The sequence below is a fragment of the Chenopodium album genome, chromosome 20 (genome assembly GCF_948465745.1).
Source record: "Chenopodium album chromosome 20, dcCheAlbu1.1, whole genome shotgun sequence".
NCBI lineage: Eukaryota > Viridiplantae > Streptophyta > Magnoliopsida > Caryophyllales > Amaranthaceae > Chenopodium > Chenopodium album.
In genome coordinates this window covers 1,711,852-1,730,675 of record NC_137853.1, presented here as the reverse complement: position 1 = coordinate 1,730,675, position 18,824 = coordinate 1,711,852, and the positions used below count along the sequence as shown (strand labels likewise).

Sequence of the window (18,824 nt, the reverse complement as noted above, 5' to 3'; positions counted from 1 at the left end):
GTAAAACTAAGGAACATAACATCCGATGAGATGTCATATGCGGCTTACGTAGGCCGCCATGAATTGATCATAGATTCCTACTGTCTTCAGTAATCACAATCTTGGTGCCAATTGCCTAGATATTTATCAAGTAGGCCCAATTTTGAGGAAAAGGTTAGTAATTTGTATGCTAAAAGTTTTACATACCATCCTTATCAATCCAACAAAAACGCATGCACAAGGCACGACCTTAGAATGTTTCTTTAACTACATGCCCATGATGCCCATAATTCGATGTATTATCCAAATGTATCAAGTTTGACTCAACCTGATGACAAAGGTTAATTTATAATCTTCGTAGATACTTAAGGAGTTTAGGGTGCGAACATACCTATTCTTCTCCGTACTTTTAAATTATGCAACTTGGTTAAACTGAATCGTGAAACCTATAAAACATGTCGGGTTATATATGAACAATTTTAGTGATGATTTCTACGGCGTGTAAATATAGTGAAATTTTTGGCCTCTAATAGACTCAGGGCCTATTCTCATATGATTATTTTCAATTCAATTCACCTCTAATATGTTAAGTTCAGTTCAGTTCAGCTCCTAATTTCCTTCTCTTATAAGATATTCAGTTCAGTTCAGCTTTATAAATTCAGTTCAGTTCAACTTATTTCAATCAATGAGAACATGCCCTCAATGTAATCAGAGGTAAAACTTATTATAGGTTGTACATAGTGATAAAAAGGTATCTAATTTGATTTCATAGAGTATTATAACTAATGCATAAAAGAAATTTAATTATATATATAAAAAAAAAAAGTACTCGCCGGGATATAACGATCAATTTTGTATTGTAAATTTTATTTATTTATTTATTTATTTTTGTATTGTAATTAGGTGGTTTAATTTGCGTGTTATGTTTTATAATGTAGACCGTTGAATGAAATTGGCACTACTAGACTTTAATGTGAGAACAGTCATCAACAGCTAATATGTGTGAGTTTGTAAACTCTATTATCCAGTTGCCTATGAAAACATAACTAAAGCCGCGTTACATTTTTCAGCTTTTATACTAATCATATTTATGTCATCATGTCATTACACAGCCACATGCAAAATTAATTAATGTTTAAACTAATCATATCGTCATGTTATTTCTTCCATGCCTCTTCAGATCTTTTACATTACTAACTTTGATCATCTACATATTAATTCAATATATTACAAATGGTATGTTGTTGGAATAGTGTGATACTCGTATTTAATTATTTTCAAATTATCAATATTATAATTTTAATGTAATCGAATACTTAAATGATCAAAGCTATACGCTAACATGTGTAAAAATGAAATTGTTGCAATTACTCAAAGAACCATATTGAAGGAAGTATGTTAGTTGACAATTTAACTTTTATATATTTTGGTATTGTATATATTGACCTTTAGCACTATTTACCTACTTCATTTTGACTATTTTATTATTTATGCCTATGGAAAACAAAGGCATGTAATTTCATGGTAGATTTTGTTTAGGCATGCAACATCATGTTAGATTTATATTTAGGGCATGTAACATAATGTAAGATTTGTTTCCATGTAATTTTATAAACTCATAAACCTTTAACATACAATTATTTAGAGATATTAATAGTTAAAATTGAGTGTTGAAAATTGAACAATATTGAGATATACTCCATCTTTTGGCGCTATTCGTACTTTCGGTTGTCTGTGTTTTGCCCACAATCAAAAGACGAGGGGGGATAAGTTTGCTAGTAGGAGTCGTAAATGTGTTTTTCTGGGGTATCCCTTCGGTAAAAAGGGGTGGAAGCTATTTGATCTTGAAACAAAGGAATTTTTTGTCTCTCGTGATGTGAAATTTGTGGAAGATGTGTTCCCTTTTTGTAGTCCCGAAGATGCTAATATTGATCCAACTTTTTGTGAGACGGGGGATGATGTTCATGTTGATTTTGCGGATTATACATTGGGTGATGATGATTTGGTAGCTTACAATAATGAAATTGAGAATGAAATTTTTAATGGGGAAAGAAATGTTGATGCTTCACCTCACAAGACTACGGAGCTAGCTCACTCCTCTGCCTCTGCCAGGCAGACCCAGCAGCAGCAGGTCACGGCACAGCAGCTTGATGACGCTGCTGCCACTGCCAATCCGTGGCCTGCCCAGCAACACAGCGACAACACAGCAGCTTCACAGCAGCAGGTCATTGCTGATCAGCACGCTGGAAGTGCTGCGGGGGCTGGCAGCTCTCGTGCACCTTCCAGCAGCAGTAGCACAGTAAGCCCACAGCAGCAGCAAGCTACGAGTATCACTCCTAACACCACAGATACCGAGGCACAACAGCAGTCTAATTTGGGGCGCGGTTTTCGAGACAAAATTCCATCAGTTTTGCTCCGTGATTATGTAACTTACACAGTGTTTGCTAATAGTCCGTCTCCGTCATCCAATCAGCCTTCAGGTACTCCGTATCCCTTAGTACATTATATACATTGTGACAAATTTTCTGTGAATTATCGGAAGTTTATTTCAGCTGTTGTTCAAACTAAAGATCCGAAAACTTTCAAAGAAGCTATGCAATATGAAGGTTGGCGTAAATCCATGAATGAAGAAATTCGAGCTTTAGAGAACAATGGTACTTGGACTTCGGAGCCTCTACCTCCGGGTAAAAAGGCTCTAGGAAGTCAATGGGTCTATAAGACCAAGTTTCTTTCTAATGGTGAAGTTGAACACCTCAAATCTCGTTTGGTGGTATATGGGAACCATCAGAAAGCAGGTGTAGATTATGATGAGACATTTGCTCCGGTTGCTAAGATGACAACGGTTCGCACTGTTCTTGCTATTGCGGCCGCCAAGAATTGGGAAATTCACCAAATGGATGTTCATAATGCTTCTCTTCATGGTGACTTAGATGAAGAAGTCTACATGAAACTTCCGCCTGGTTTTCAGAGTTCGGATCCTTCATTGGTTTGCAGATTGAGGAAGTCACTCTATGATTTGAAGCAAGCTCCTAGATGTTGGTTTGCTAAACTTACCACCGCTTTAAAACAGTATGGTTTCAAACAATCTTACTCTGATTATTCTTTGTTCACTCATACTACTCGGGATACTCAGATTACAGTTTTAGTGTATGTTGATGATTTGATTATTTCTGGGAACGATTCCGCTGCATTGACTGTTTTTAAGGCCTATTTGTGTGACTGTTTTAAGATGAAGGATCTAGATCCTTTGAAATATTTTTTGGGGATTGAAGTGGCTCGTAGCTCTGCAGTTTTGTTCTTATGTCAGCGAAAATATACTCTGGATATTATTTCCGAGACAGGTTTATTAGGCGCGAAGCCTAGTGGTTTTCCCATGGAGCAAAACCACAAATTGGGTTTGGCCACGGGCGCATTTCTTTCTGATCCAGAGTCTTATAGACGGCTTGTTGGTCGTCTAATTTATCTTACTGTCACACGCCCTGACTTGGCGTATTCGGTTCATATTTTGTCTCAATTTATGCAGCAACCTCGTACTGAGCACTGGGATGCTGCAATGAGGGTGGTTCGTTACTTGAAAGGGACTCCCGGACAAGGTATTTTATTGAGCTCTGATTGTGATTTAAATCTGCAGGGTTTGTTGTTGAGTCTTGGTGTACAACATCCAAAGGCAATTAAGTTATTTTGTGATAATGAAGCGGCTTTGCACATCGCAAAGAATCCGGTTTTTCATGAACGGACAAAGCACATTGAGATTGACTGTCACTTTGTCCGTGATGCTATTACTGAGGGGTGGATATCTCCATCTCATGTTTCGACGTCTTCACAGCTTGCGGATATTTTTACAAAGGCTCTTGGGAAAGCACAATTTAACTATCTTCTTTCCAAGTTGGGCACTTTCGATCCAAGCGCTCCAACTTGAGGGGGGGTATTGAGATATATCATATATTATATTTTAGGAAGATATTTATTCCCTAATATTATCTTGTGTATTTCTTATTATTCTAGGAGATCTTATATTTCTAGGTTAAGGAAAGTTTGTAATGCTTAGGGGTGTCAAAAACTCACCCGACCCGAAAAGGTTCATCTAAAACCGAACTGTTTTCGAACTGGCTTAACCCGCGAATTTTTTATCCGAATTCGATCTGGAGTCAACCCGAAGTTAACTCATAACCGACTTCACCTGGTAATATATGGTCCAAACCCAATTTGGAATCGACTCATAGTTAATCCGAAACTATTAAGACCCGATAATTCAAGATCCGAATTCAATCTAATCCGAAACAAAATCTACCCGAAACCATTTTGACCCTAAAAGTATCTCTTTTTACCCGATCTATGTATTACCCGACCTCTATTTACCTGAAACATCCTTTGACCCAACTTAACCCGACCCAAAACTACTCATGTTTAATTTTTACCCGACCCTTTTAATTAACTTAATCCAAAAAATTTCATGACCATCCTCTCCAACCATTTTAAGTTGTGGGGTTCAAGCTTAGTTATAATTAGGAAAAGTGAGACATACACTATCACATTTACTTATATATCCTTTGCATTTGTCTAACTAAGCTAACAAACTATAATTACATCCAAGAGCCCATGATTTCACACATCTAAATATTCTACATTTTTACAACATTGCAAACTAAAAGCTCATGGATGACCAAAAATTTAACGCATGTACATTATTAATTAATTATTCTTGTCAACACCAATGCCAAAATCAATCCAATCATTCGTTAGAGTGAGATATGGACCTTGTGTTAACATATTTTATATAAGTTAAATAAATCTAATACTAATAAAAAAAAAGTTAGAATATATCCTCTGCATTCATATAATACTAATACTATACTTATCCTGTGCATTCATCAATAGATCTAATACTTATCATCTGCTTGACTGCTTTCATCTAAATGATCAATAAATTATTGCATTGAAAAGCTAGAATTTAAAATTTGAGAAACAAAAATAAAATTAATACTGCATTGAAAAACATGGAGTAAAAATTATTATGTAATTTTATTTCTGATGTCCACTACCGCTACCGAAATCAAATTACATTTATTTAGAGTTATAAAAACCATTGCACACAATAACAAAAACTAAAAATCTGGGAATGTAATCTGATTCATCACGCAGCGGCATCAACACTTCAGCAATGTTGAATGGAGTCAACATATTAGGGACAATAAAAATGTACAAATTGTCATTGATTGATATTAGTGCATGGATTAGGGACGGTACAATGATCATTGATTGGTATATTTAGACAATTAGTCTATGATTTTGCACTCTAAAGTCAAACAATCCAATATTATCATTATACCATGAAATATACTTCCTAAAATGTATAAAATTTGAAGTTTATGACATTAAATATGTATATATGTTATATTAATGTGATTAGGTGTATTATATTCACGATTTTGATGAATTTGAATTTATCTGAATTTATTTCAACTTAATTGAACTTATCTGAATTTATTTCAACACATGTTACATATATGGATTTATCTGAATGAATCTGAAATAATTAGAATTTAATTATTTGAATTTATCTTTACTAATCTTAATAAATTAAAACTTATCTAAACTTATATGATATAATCTGTACTTATTACACAAAGTCTTATATATGTGGCTGGTCACATCGTGTGGCAGGGGTTACTTTATTAGTGTAATCGCGGTTACTTGATCAGTGTTAAAGAGGTTACTTGATCAGTGTTAAAGGGGTTACTTCGTCAGTGCTATAGGGTTACTCAGTGTTATAGGGGTTACTAAGTTTGTATTACAGGGGTTACTTGGTCAGTTCGTTTTATATGGGTTACTTTTTTTTTAATAAGTGGTTACTTGGTGTGGCTGGCCACACACAAGATGGGCTGCTGAACTTATAGTCTTGTATATTTCATCTGATTGTCATTAATCTTATCTTATTGCCGTATTGGCCTAGTTTAGGGTTTGCATTGCATAAAGTTGTAAGAAAATTACAAGGTATGGTCCAAATTGAGAATTTTATAATATAAAGTGTAGTTAGTGGAAATATAATTAATTGTTAATATGAGTAAGAAATAATAAAATATTTTTGTTTGTAGGATTAATAAGGAGAAATAATAAAATATTCGTAGTAACGTGTCCTTAATTACTAAATAAGATGTTAGAATTATTATGAAACCAACGTAAAGTAAATATGTGTTGCGATTATTATGAAATGGAGGGGTATAACTTCATTAACAATAACAAAATCAAACGTTACTAAAATATGAAAAATCTTGTATTCTTAGTCACGAGTTAGTTGCTAATATACAATAGACAATCTTGATACTTCTAATAATCGAGTAGCCAATGAATTGGCGATGATAAATAGCCACAAAGACGATGATAAACCAAAACGTAAGGAAACATTTTATAATATGTGATAATCACCTGATCAAGGAGATAAATAATCATTTTAATTTCTTTAATAACTTGAGTTGTCAATCTTATATCAATTCTGATAAGCCAATACAAAAACTTAAACGAAACCCAAAAAATGATCTGAACTATATGAATAAAATCTCCAACAACAAAAATGACATGACTATTCTAATACAGCTAAAAGCCGAGTTGAACCGAGATTAACCCGAATTCAAATTATTCGACCCAAAAGAATGAGCTAACTATCGAAGTAACGAGATTCAATTTTTTGCCGGAAGTGAATTGATTTGAACCGAGATCTAATCGAATACGAAATGACCCGACCCAAAGCTAAATAAATCCATTTTAACCCAAATAAACCCGATAAAATCCGGACTTGAGTTCTTCTGAACTCGGTATGACTCGACCCGAATTTGATATGGGCCAAGTTTGATTTTGTATCCGACCATGCTTGAACTCAACTTTAACCCGAATCTGATTAAGCTCAACCTGATTTGATTTGGTTTGTTAAGTTAAAATGACCCATCATTACCCGATCCAAACATCCCGACCCGTCGTGGGTCAACCCAAACTCCATCTGGGTACCCGATTTGACACCTCTAACTAATGCTTATATATTTGGGGCTATGATTAATGAGAAGGCAAACAATTCTACTCTAATTATTTTCTACTTCTCTCTAATTTGTCAAACAATGTCAAAATTAGTATAGTATAATTGCTTCATTTAGAAATACTTTGTCGAGTAAATTACCAACGAAAGGAGAAACCTATAATTTTTAGAAACTTCTATTGGTGCATCATTTAATATAATTGCTTCATCAGGAATACTTTGTCGAGTAAATTACTTTTTTACAATACATCTTGTTGCCAACATGTTAGACAAGATAATTGCATTTTGCTTCTTTTGACTCAAGATCTCAAAACTTAACGTGTTACAAAATCCCAAAACCCAAGGAAAAACAGTTCAAATCCTGAAATTGAGAAAGTTGACCTACTCCGTAGTTGCTTGCTAAACTAATACACGTAAGAGTAAGGAAATGTATTGAACGGGTAACTTTCAACCTCACTGCGAAATTATAAACCAACCCAACCAAAAACTATTTCAAGCCCAGCATATCGATCTGAACACGATTACACGACCTAACCAATCCATTTGATATGTCTTAAAAGCGTTGAATGTTATTGAAACAATGAAACATGTCCTAAAGTTATAGCTTGACTAACTACCATAGTTCAATCCAAGTACATCTACTCCTCCGTCAAAAAAAAGTACATCTACTCCATTGTTCACATTTTTGATATCCAAATAAAATCGCAATCAAAGTGGGAGGATGTCCAAATTACAGCCGCGTTGAAGCCGTAAATTCTGTCTTTCTCCAAACATTCCTTTTCTTTCAATTTCTTCCCCACACCTTTTCTCAGCCGTCTTTTCTTCCTTACTTCCTCTTCACCCAACTCAATCACAAATTTCTTAATCAAACCTTTTTACTTATTTTAATCAATCACCCACAATTTATTTTTTATAAATCATTCGATTATTTGTAAAAAGATCGAAACTTTTAGTCAAATCAAAACAGAGTATTTTATTTTATTAAAGATCTGGCTAGTTTTTGGAAGTGGGATAGTACTTGGTCTCATGTTTTAATTAGTTGGACTAAGTCTAATTTTTAGTTTAATTGTAATTACGATTTCTTAATTTAATTGAATTTGAAGTAGTTGAAGACATTTGGGGTGCATGTCATGCAATTGAAAGCAACTAATTTGGGGGTTTGAAGATTTCAGTGAGAAGAAGACACGCTTTCTAGAAGATTAAAAACTATATTATATACAATTTAATTTGTTGGAATATATGATTTCTGGGTTTTTTATATAATTAACAAAGGTTGCACCATAGTTGATCAGTCGTGGAGTTCAACCTTTGCAATTTACAGGTAATTGTCTTCTCTCTCCTACTTTTAATGGGTTTTGGGTATTGACTGTTGCACGTTTTTGAGTTTATGGGGGTGTTAGGTGGGGCCTGCTTTGTTTAATTGCATAAAGTTTGGAATCATCTCAAGTAATGGGCAACATGTCTGAGTGTATTGAGTAGAAATTTGTAATGTGATGATTGATAAATTATTCTGTTTTTGGTATCATATATTATATGGTTTGATGTTTGTATAATATATGGTTGTGTTTCTTTGCTAGTTTATGAAAAAAAGAATAGCAATTGGGAGGGTTAGTGGGTGATTTTAATTGAGATTGTTTTTATGATGGTGTTAGATTATTGAGATTGTTAGAATTTGATTGAAATATTTGGTAATTGGCATTGTTTGAGGTGGGAGGGGGTGAGAGTTGAGATAGTTAGAAGATGTTTAAACCAAGTAGATCCAATTTGTCTGATTCATCTGATCTTCCTCCAGCGAGGCCGATGCGTCAACCTCAGGTAACGTTTGCTAGGCGGACCGCCTCAGGCCGCTATGTGCATGATAATCTATCAAGAGATGATCTTGATAGTGAGCTTGGGAGTGTGGAGTTTATGAATTACACAGTTACTATACCTCCTACTCCTGATAATAATCCCATGGACCCTACTATCTCTCAAAGGGTGGAGGAGCAATATGTGTCGAATTCTCTATTTACGGGTGGTTTCAATAGTGCTACTCGTGCACATTTGATGGATAAGGTGACGGAGTCAGAGATAAGCCATCCTCAAATGGCAGGGGCTAAAGGGTCTTCTTGTCAAGTTCATGGTTGTGATGGGAAGGTGATGAGTGATGAAAGAGGTGCTGATATACTTCCGTGTGAATGTGACTTTAAGATCTGCAGGGATTGTTACATTGATGCTGTTAAGGGAGGTGATGCAATGTGCCCTGGGTGCAAAGAGGCTTACAAGCATACCGATTTGGATGAGAAGGCGGTGGATTCTGCTGGACGCCCTTTACCATTGCCACCCTCAAAGCAAGACAGACGGATGTCTTTGATGAAATCTACTAAGTCGGGGTATATGAGGAGCCAGACTGGCGGAGCAGAGTTTGATCATAACAGGTGGTTGTTTGAAACTAAGGGTACCTATGGTTATGGCAATGCTATCTGGCCAAAGGAAGGGGGATATGGAGATGGTGATGGTGGTGGTGGTGGTGAGGGTCATGAGCCACTTGAGTTGCTCAACAAACCGTGGAGACCTCTTACTCGAAAGTTAAAGATACCAGCAGCAGTCATCAGCCCGTACAGGTATGTAACATTTCTGCAAAAGTTGAATTGCTGTTGCATGATTAAATTTCAATTAGATAATGGCAACTTCCTCTACCATTTTAGCAAGTTGACATTCAGATGATGTGGTTTAGCCTTAATTTGAGATGTTTTAAAACCGGTCAAGACAAATAGCACAAGCTGACACTTTGTGAGGTTTATTATAAAAACACAAATAATTTGTCATAAGAATATGTGTCGAATATGTTAGTAACTAAAACTCTGATTTATTAAACCGTTATTAATTTTGTATAGGAGTAGATGGTTTGCTATTTCACTAGTATTGAGTAATGATGATATGATTTGCACTGAGTTACAGAATTTGAGACTCAAATTTTAAGTTTAGTCTGGTTTTCTGGTATTGTGGTATAATTCACTTCAATTCCGTTGCAACCAGTTTATGCATTTTGATTATTGAGACAACGTTGATTATGAGATGGTTTTTGTGTTCTAATTACCCAACCCTTTTCAGGCTTCTTGTGTTCATCAGACTGGTTGTTCTTGCATTGTTTCTCGCGTGGAGGGTAAAGAACCCTAACAACGATGCCTTATGGCTGTGGGGCATGTCTGTGATTTGTGAAATCTGGTTTGCATTCTCTTGGGTCCTTGATCAACTCCCTAAGCTTAACCCAGTTAATCGTGTTACTGACCTTGATGTTTTGAAAGAGAAGTTTGAATTGCCAGGCCCCAACAATCCTACTGGAAAATCTGATCTTCCAGGTGTTGATATATTTGTTTCTACTGCTGACCCTGAGAAGGAACCCCCACTTGTGACTGCAAATACAATTCTGTCTATTCTTGCGGCTGACTACCCGGTAGAGAAGCTTGCTTGCTATGTCTCTGACGATGGAGGTGCCCTTCTAACCTTTGAGGCAATGGCTGAAGCAGCTAGTTTTGCTAACTTGTGGATACCATTTTGTCGGAAACATAATATTGAGCCAAGGAATCCCGATTCTTACTTCAGTCTGAAAAGAGATCCTTACAAGAACAAAGTCAAAGTAGATTTTGTCAAGGATCGCCGTCGTGTTAAGCGTGAGTATGATGAATTCAAGGTTCGTGTCAACGGTCTTCCTGATGCAATTCGACGACGTTCTGATGCTTACAATGCCCGAGAAGAGATTAAGGCTTTGAAGATGCAGAGAGAACAAGCAGGAGATCAACCATTGGAACCTATAAAAATTCAAAAAGCTACTTGGATGGCTGATGGAACCCACTGGCCTGGTACTTGGCTGAATTCTGCACCTGATCACTCAAAGGGTGATCATGCTGGAATCATACAGGTACTGGATTTTGGTCTTGCATCTTTTATTTTCAACTTTTCCATTTACTTTAAAAATTGTTGTTATTGGAAGAACACTGTCACAATGAGTGGTGGTCACTGTAATATTGCTCTCCTATACAAGAACTACCACCACCACCCATTGTGATTTGTGACTGTGTTCTTATTGGGCGGGATTTAGGAAGTGTTGGTTATAGACATCCTCAACCGCATGTTAAGAAGGCTGTTTCTCCCTTACACTCCCATTTCTTTCCCGTTTTAAGAAAAATAATCCTTCACCTTTCCCATGAGAACTTTATAACACTCTCTCCATCCCTAATTAAGGCCACATTTATATATTAAGCCGTGTCAAAATGATAGACCGTTTTCTAGTTAAAATTTGTATCTTGACTTTCCATAGTACCCATAATGGCACCTTAAGTTTTAACTAAGAAGTTGAAAGAAAAGCAACTACTGCATGGTAGCTGTTTAAATTCCTATATAATGAAGGAACATTATGGGGTTATACCTTATTTTCATAAGAATGACTTCCAACCAAATGAGACCTTTTTATTTAGAGATAGAGGGAGTAGTAAGCTTGTTCTCATTGGATTTGTACTCGAAAGTCCTTTGACTTCATTTTTGCATTGCCCTGCAGTTTTCGAGTCATAGACTGATTTTTCATTTTTATGTTACAGGTTATGTTGAAGCCTCCAAGTGATGAACCTCTTCAAGGATCAGTTGGTGATGATATTCCTTTTGACTATAGTGAAGTTGATATTCGACTTCCGATGCTGGTTTATGTTTCACGAGAAAAACGTCCAGGTTATGACCACAACAAGAAGGCTGGGGCTATGAATGCTCTTGTTCGTGCCTCGGCAATCATGTCAAATGGACCTTTCATTCTTAATTTGGATTGTGATCACTATATCTACAACTCTGAAGCCATTAGAGAAGGCATGTGCTTCATGATGGATCGTGGTGGGGATCGCATATGTTACGTCCAGTTTCCTCAGAGGTTTGAAGGCATTGACCCTTCTGATCGTTATGCCAACCACAACACTGTTTTCTTTGACATCAACATGCGTGCTCTTGATGGGCTTCAGGGCCCAGTTTATGTCGGAACTGGTTGCCTTTTCCGGAGGATTGCCCTGTATGGTTTTGATCCACCTAGAGCCAAGGAGCATGGTGGCTTTTGTGACTGCTGCTTTGGTCGCAAGAAGAAGAAGCGTGTTGCAATTGATGCTTCATCTGAAGAGAATCGAGCTCTAAGAATGGGAGATGATGACGAAGAAATGGACGTCTCTTTGTTTCCCAAAAGGTTTGGCAACTCAAGCTTTCTTGTTGATTCAATTCCAGTGGCAGAGTTCCAAGGCCGCCCACTCGCTGATCACCCATCTATCAGGAATGGCAGACCACCAGGTGCTCTAACCATCCCTCGGGACCTTTTGGACGCTTCTACAGTTGCTGAGGCCATAAGCGTCGTATCTTGTTGGTATGAAGATAAGACCGAATGGGGTGGTCGTATTGGTTGGATTTATGGATCTGTGACGGAAGATGTGGTCACAGGGTACAGAATGCACAATAGAGGTTGGAGATCAATCTATTGTGTTACCAAGAGGGATGCTTTCCGTGGGACTGCACCCATCAATCTTACTGATCGACTTCACCAAGTCCTTCGATGGGCCACAGGTTCAGTCGAGATTTTCTTCTCTAGAAACAACGCCTTCTTAGCCAGCCCCCGCATGAAGGTTCTCCAGAGAATCGCTTACCTTAATGTTGGTATCTACCCATTCACCTCAATTTTCTTGATTGTCTACTGCTTCCTTCCTGCGCTATCCCTATTTTCGGGCCAATTCATTGTCCAAACCCTGAGCATAACCTTTCTCATATACCTCCTTGTTATATCCTTATCTCTCTGCCTGCTTGCACTTCTGGAGATCAAATGGTCAGGCATTAACCTCGAAGAATGGTGGAGGAATGAACAGTTTTGGCTTATTGGAGGCACAAGTGCACATCTTGCTGCTGTGCTTCAGGGTCTGCTGAAGGTTGTTGCTGGTATTGAAATTTCTTTCACTTTGACATCAAAATCAGCTGGAGACGACCTCGATGATGAATATGCTGACTTGTACATTGTCAAGTGGACTTCTCTGATGATTCCTCCTCTTGTTATCATTATGATTAATTTGGTTGCCATTGCGGTTGGTTTTAGTCGTACTATCTACAGCACCATCCCACAATGGAGCAAGCTGCTGGGAGGGGTGTTCTTTAGTTTCTGGGTGTTGGCTCATCTCTATCCTTTCGCTAAGGGACTCATGGGAAGAAGAGGAAGAACACCCACCATCGTTTTCGTCTGGGCAGGTCTTATTTCCATCACAATTTCCCTCCTATGGGTTGCAATCAAACCCCCGGGTGGTGCTCAGAATGCCGATATTGGAGGGGGTTTTACTTTCCCTTAAACTTGACTACTATACTTCTTTTGTTTATGGCATATACCGAAACTGTTAACCTTCGAAAAAAAACCTTTTCTTTCCTCCGGCGATTCAACGAGTATTGCTTGGAATCCCATGAAATATACAGGGAAAATCAGATGGGGATGTGGATTTTTCTGGGAATGATTTTTCAATTCCCTTGGAAACTTTCTGTTTGATTTGGATGTTTATACATGCGGGGAAAATTGAACAGGCAAACATACATTTACTGCTCCCTTTACATTCTTTTGTAACTTATATTTTAGAGACAAAATAGCTGAAAATCATCTGTAACATGATTCAAATCATGTAACATGTAATCATCACATTTGATTTATTTTCTATGAGCAATCAATTTTGTTATGTAGCTTGTTCTTAGTTTTCATACAGTATTTTGTTATTTAAATGATCTCACCAAATTAAATAAACAAGATTGAAAAAAAAATAAAATAAATCCTTCAATAAATAGGCCACATTCGATTTAGGGCCATTTTAAAATTTTATGTAAGAATAGTAGAATACTAATATCTATTATGAGTAATTTGGGCAAAATCTTAATGCATGTGACCTATTATTTTGGAACGGGTTAAAATATGAGATAGTTGTTGACTTTCAGGTCAAAGACAATGCTCTGACCAACTGAACCAAAGTACTAGTACAAAAAACATTTTGAGCTAGCCATGATTTTGATGAATCAAAATGGAGAAATGCAGATTATATTAATAGACAGCAACCTTAGTATCAATGCCAAAATTCAAAATTCTAAGGTGATTATTACACTCAAAATTGCAATTTAATGATGTTACATTCTGTCATTCTGACATCAAAATGAACAAAATATTGATAGGCTGAAAGTAATATTGTCGATTAGTATAACATAGCTTGGTAATGGTGATACACTGATACATGCTTGAAGCCCAGGTACAACTACATCAACAAATTATCAGGGCTGCAATATCTTTTCAATGTTTGATGCAACAAACCAAGGAGCTCGAGGCAAGCATTGATAATTTATTTCATCAACTCACCTTTATTCATCATCATACTCATCATCTGTTCCTCTAGCTGACGAAAGCCTCAATATGTGGCGGCCATCTGGTAGCCTCTCTAAGAAATTACCATCCTCTTTAGGCTCTTCTTTACGCATCCAAGATTCTGGGACTTGCAACTCATTCCATTTTGTACTGCTTCGAGTTCCAATAGTAGGATGGATAAAAGTTGTTTCTCCCAAAACCGGCTCCTGTAATGCCTCTGAATTTAAATCCACCATTGCCTTACACACTAACCTGTATGTCACTGCCAAAGGTATTCCACTTGTCATGAGATACAAGGTAAGGGATTTCAATGAAGAAGAATCGGCCAAGGAAACCGAAAAGCTAGGGAAGCAGTTAAAATAGAATGGACCCTGAGATAGATTACATTTAGCAAGTGCTAACAAAGAGTTCTCCCAGTTAAGGTGCCTGGCATCTCTAAGGCACACTACCACTGGAGCTCCTATCCCGTCTCTCAGAAGAGGCTTGATAGCTATTTGGACCAGACCCAAGTGCAAAAATTTATGTTTCTTCTTTAAGAAACCTTTAAAGAAGTCACTAGTAAATAAATTAATGGATACATCCTGGTTATCGGCTTTCAGGGTGATGGTTTCTTCATAATCAGTTACAGCATAGCTTGGAAAAATCCTAAATAGTCTTTTCTTGTACACTTGATCAATGGGAATTTTTGGAAATTTCCAACCATCAAGGTTCCTTTTGAATCGGGAGCTGCCTTCACCTTGATTGGCAAGATCAGAAGCCATTGATCTGCCCTGAAAGACACAAAAGATTAATACTATACTCAGTAACACACAACAATACAGAAACAATACCTAACAGAGGTTTATTAATTTGAACAAACTTCGAAAATACCAATTTGCATGTACTGCTTGAAATTTTTTTTTTAGAGAGAACAACTTTTAAAGGTTGAATAATCACACAGAAGCTTCTGCATAAACACTTATAGTTGGAAAAATAATTTTTAATGTTTCACCAAATACAAAATATTTTAGTGCAAAGATGCTTCTAATTATTGTCCTTGACAATTTGACATTGTTTAACTAGTTATCTTTCAGAAAATAAAGAAGTCTTGATCTTTTTTCCCTGATAATGTAATCATGTCCTAAAGTCGTTGTCTTGGGTCTTTCTTAAGTCTACCCCCTTTGTTATCTTATTCCGTAAAGAAGGTAGACAATCTCAATCATTTGTACATCACTCTACTAAATGCCAGATAACAGAGAACATTACTCTACTAGATGCTACTGAGGTCACATTTTTTAAAGAGAGATCTTCAAGAGGAGTCTAACTTCTGCCTGGAGCATTTATCAAATAAGTTGACACAACAAATCTTTTGATTCCATGAGAAGACACCTTTCAAATGAGAATGATAAAAAAAAAATACTCACTTCATACTTGAATTTCATCCCTATCTATATTTGGAAATGTGGTAGCAGAATAGAAGAGGATCTAAAACTAAGAATGAAAATGTTTTTTGTACAGTTCTTAAGCTTTATAACTACTTTTGACCGAAAGCGTATGTCTCTTAAATCTACCGTCTGCAACCACTTTCCATTACTCTGGTTTTGCTGTAGCCTACAATCACATAAACCAGCAACAGTTCTACATCTCATAATAGTGGTCGTCTTAATGGTTTACACATCATTCTTAGTCTAGTAGTGTTCTCTGATAAAATTAAACTATACAAAATGCAATATACCCAAACTAGCTAAAATACAGGTTATACAGCTTGCTCACAATTATCCAAACTATGATAAACCTAACCTGATGCTTTAATGAACGTCAATAAAAAGGAGCAAAAGTTTATTTATTAGTACGTTTTCTTAACAAAGGGTAACGAGAGTAAAGTAGAAAACAAACTAAAATTCTAAAAAAAATTACGTGTAAAGTAGGTAATCAGTAAGTGTATGTGCAAATATCAGTTTAACAGCAAAAATCCAGTAAACTCACCAATTTGATCCAAGAAACCAATGAAATCAAGCTTTAAGATTTCGATCATGAGAGAACATATGTGTAGTTCCACACTGATTTGGCGGCCTTGTTACCACATTCTGACTCCCCAATGATAGGAGCTTGGTTATCCATCTCCATCTTGTTCCAACAACTAATATCCATCTGCCCTATTCACGCGGCACGACAGGATAATCATCTATCATCTTCTTTTGCTTGTGAGAGCACATTGTAGACTGCGTTTGATGGTTTCAGACCTAAGCTCAACATCTCTTCAACTAGAATTTCAGCTTCTTTTAATTTCCTGTCTTTACACAGGGCGTGTATAATTGAACAGTAGCTAGCAACATTTGGGATCATCCCCTTCTCCCTCATGTCTCTCAGTGACCGCAGTGCCCTGTAAGAACTCCCCTCTCTGCAGTAACCATTAATCATCATATTATAAATCACATCACTTGGATGTAAATGCATCATCTCCATAGAATTGAACAACTTCGATGCTTCTAACATCCTATCCTTGCTACACCATCCATTTATCAAGGCACCAATAGTGTAAACATCTGCTGCCATTTCAAGCTTCTCCATTGAATAATACATCGCTAATGCCTTCTCCATATCACCAGAACGAACAATTGCATCGATTAGAATTGTGTATGTCACTTTAGATGGGGTGATACCTCGCTCCCCCATCTCCCTGACTAAATTGGTAGCCCTTTTAAAATTTCCAGATTTTGAAAAACCTGATATAAGAGTATTATACGTCACCAAAGTTGGCATTTGACCATCCAACTTCATTTGTCCAAATAAACTCAGAGCCTTGCTCAACTTCCGAATGTTACAAAATCCATCAATTAGGGTATTATAGGTGATCAAATTTGGACTCAGGCCATAGTTTTTCATCTTTGTAATCAAATTCTCAGCCTCCCACGGGTTCTTCTCCTTGCACAGCCCACTGATCAATATATTGTAAGTCACAATGTTGCACGCCAAGCCTCTCTCAACCATTTCATCAAACAACAAGAAGGCTCTACCTAACAATCCGTCTTTACAATGCTCATTCATCATGCTATTGTAGGTATAAATATTAGGTACAATTCCACAAGCCTTCATCTTCTCATAGAGTCGAAACCCTTCTTTCTTCAGCCCTTTCTTGAATAACCCATTCATCAAAACCGTGTAAGTATGCTGATTAGCAACCAATCCAAATTCCTCCATCTTGTTAAACAATTCCTTTGCTTTAGCAATATCACCATTTTTACAAAACCCATCAATCAAAGTGGTATAAATAACAACATTTGGAGACATTCCCACATCATCTAATCCATCCAACACATTAAAAGCCCTTTCCAAATCATTTCCTTGACAAAAACCCTTAATCATAATCCCAAAACTATACACATCCAATTCAACTTTACCCTTAAATTCATTAAAAACCCACCAACCCTTATCAAGATTATTGCTTTCTAATAGAAGAATCAACAATGAATTAAACAAATTCGACCTCGGTACCGAACCGTGATTAATAATCTCAATGAAGGAATTCAAAGCCTCTTCAGGCAATTTAGCTTCAACATATGCATTAAAGATAATTTCTTGGAGATGAACACAAATGGGGTGTGATATTGGGTAATTCTTGGTGAAACTCTGAACAATTGATGCAGCATTCAATGGTGAAGATGATTTAATTCTACCAGAAAGTAGTTGAAGGGTAAAAAACTGAGCTTGGGGCAAAAATTTGTAGCTAATTAGAAAATTCAGAATCAAATAAATGGAATCATGGGTATGCTCCATTTCATGTAAAACTGAAGATTTTAACAGGAAAAACGCTTTTACAGGAGGGTTTTTCACCAATTTCTGCATCAATATTAGACATTGGCTTGTTGTTGTTGAAATTTTATGCATTTTTACTCAAATTTGAAGAATTAACTTAACAACCCAGCAACAATTTCAATAACCCATTAAAGAAAAACATCCAAAATTACTAAATTAAATTCAAACCCAAAAAAATTGAGCTTACAAACAAGAAATCAAAGGAGTTAATTGGAATACCTTCTGTTTGGAGGAGAGAGACTGCAAATTCAAAGCAAAGGCAAAACTGTAAATTCTCATGCTCAAGTATTTACGGGCCATTAAACGGGCTTATGGGGTTTGGAAGCCAAAATATTTTTATCAGACAACCAAGTCCAAAAGGCCAAGTATCTAATACAAGTATTGGATATTACAGATAGAGGTTGGATTCGGGTCGGGTTGAGTGGTTGGAATCGGTACTTATCCGTATAGCAATAGGGTTATACGGCTATACTTGTATCTATCAATCACTTGCCCAGGCCATGACTGTTGGCTAAGAATTCGGCCCAAGAGTCCAAGCCCCATCGGCCTAAAAAATTCCAATGCAAAGATTTAATTTTGTCAACAATTTTTCATTTATTGGTAAATATATTCATTTATTTTATATCAATTTTTGTTTTG

General features: G+C 36.5%; 2 protein-coding genes across 3 annotated transcripts; one reads left to right on the top strand and one right to left on the bottom strand.

The window, feature by feature from the left end:
- Positions 1 to 7,732: 7,732 nt before the first annotated feature.
- On the top strand, positions 7,733 to 13,719 carry LOC145597857 (cellulose synthase-like protein D3). 2 transcript variants are annotated; one of them, XM_081654113.1, is made up of 4 exons: positions 7,733 to 8,327; positions 8,799 to 9,609; positions 10,100 to 10,907; positions 11,584 to 13,719. In XM_081654113.1, exons 2-4 carry the CDS (start codon positions 8,807 to 8,809, stop codon positions 13,342 to 13,344), a joined length of 3,372 nt encoding a protein of 1,123 aa, XP_081510239.1. In that variant the 5' UTR covers positions 7,733 to 8,327; positions 8,799 to 8,806; the 3' UTR covers positions 13,345 to 13,719. The 2 variants fall into 2 exon arrangements, with proteins under 2 accessions (XP_081510239.1, XP_081510237.1); XM_081654111.1 differs by lacking the exon at positions 7,733 to 8,327 and having other exon boundaries at positions 8,747 to 9,609.
- Positions 13,720 to 14,112: 393 nt separating this feature from the next.
- LOC145598791 (uncharacterized) lies at positions 14,113 to 18,470 on the bottom strand. The gene is made up of 2 exons (XM_081655180.1): positions 16,356 to 18,470; positions 14,113 to 15,155 (listed from the first exon to the last, which is right to left on the bottom strand). The coding sequence occupies exon 1, from the start codon at positions 18,255 to 18,257 to the stop codon at positions 16,551 to 16,553; it is 1,707 nt and encodes a 568-aa protein (XP_081511306.1). The 5' UTR covers positions 18,258 to 18,470; the 3' UTR covers positions 14,113 to 15,155; positions 16,356 to 16,550.
- Between the last annotated feature and the right edge of the window lie 354 nt (positions 18,471 to 18,824).

What these genes read in the sequence shown, in the direction of transcription:
- LOC145597857 (XM_081654111.1), top strand. Translation starts at nt 8,747, where the DNA reads ATGTTTAAACCAAGTAGATCCAATTTGTCTGATTCATCTGATCTTCCT. An exon ending in GCAGTCATCAGCCCGTACAG is followed by an intron (nt 9,610 to 10,099) that starts GTATGTAACATT and finishes AACCCTTTTCAG; the next exon opens with GCTTCTTGTGTTCATCAGAC. An exon ending in ATCATGCTGGAATCATACAG is followed by an intron (nt 10,908 to 11,583) that starts GTACTGGATTTT and finishes TTTATGTTACAG; the next exon opens with GTTATGTTGAAGCCTCCAAG.
- LOC145598791 (XM_081655180.1), bottom strand. Translation starts at nt 18,257, where the DNA reads ATGCATAAAATTTCAACAACAACAAGCCAATGTCTAATATTGATGCAG.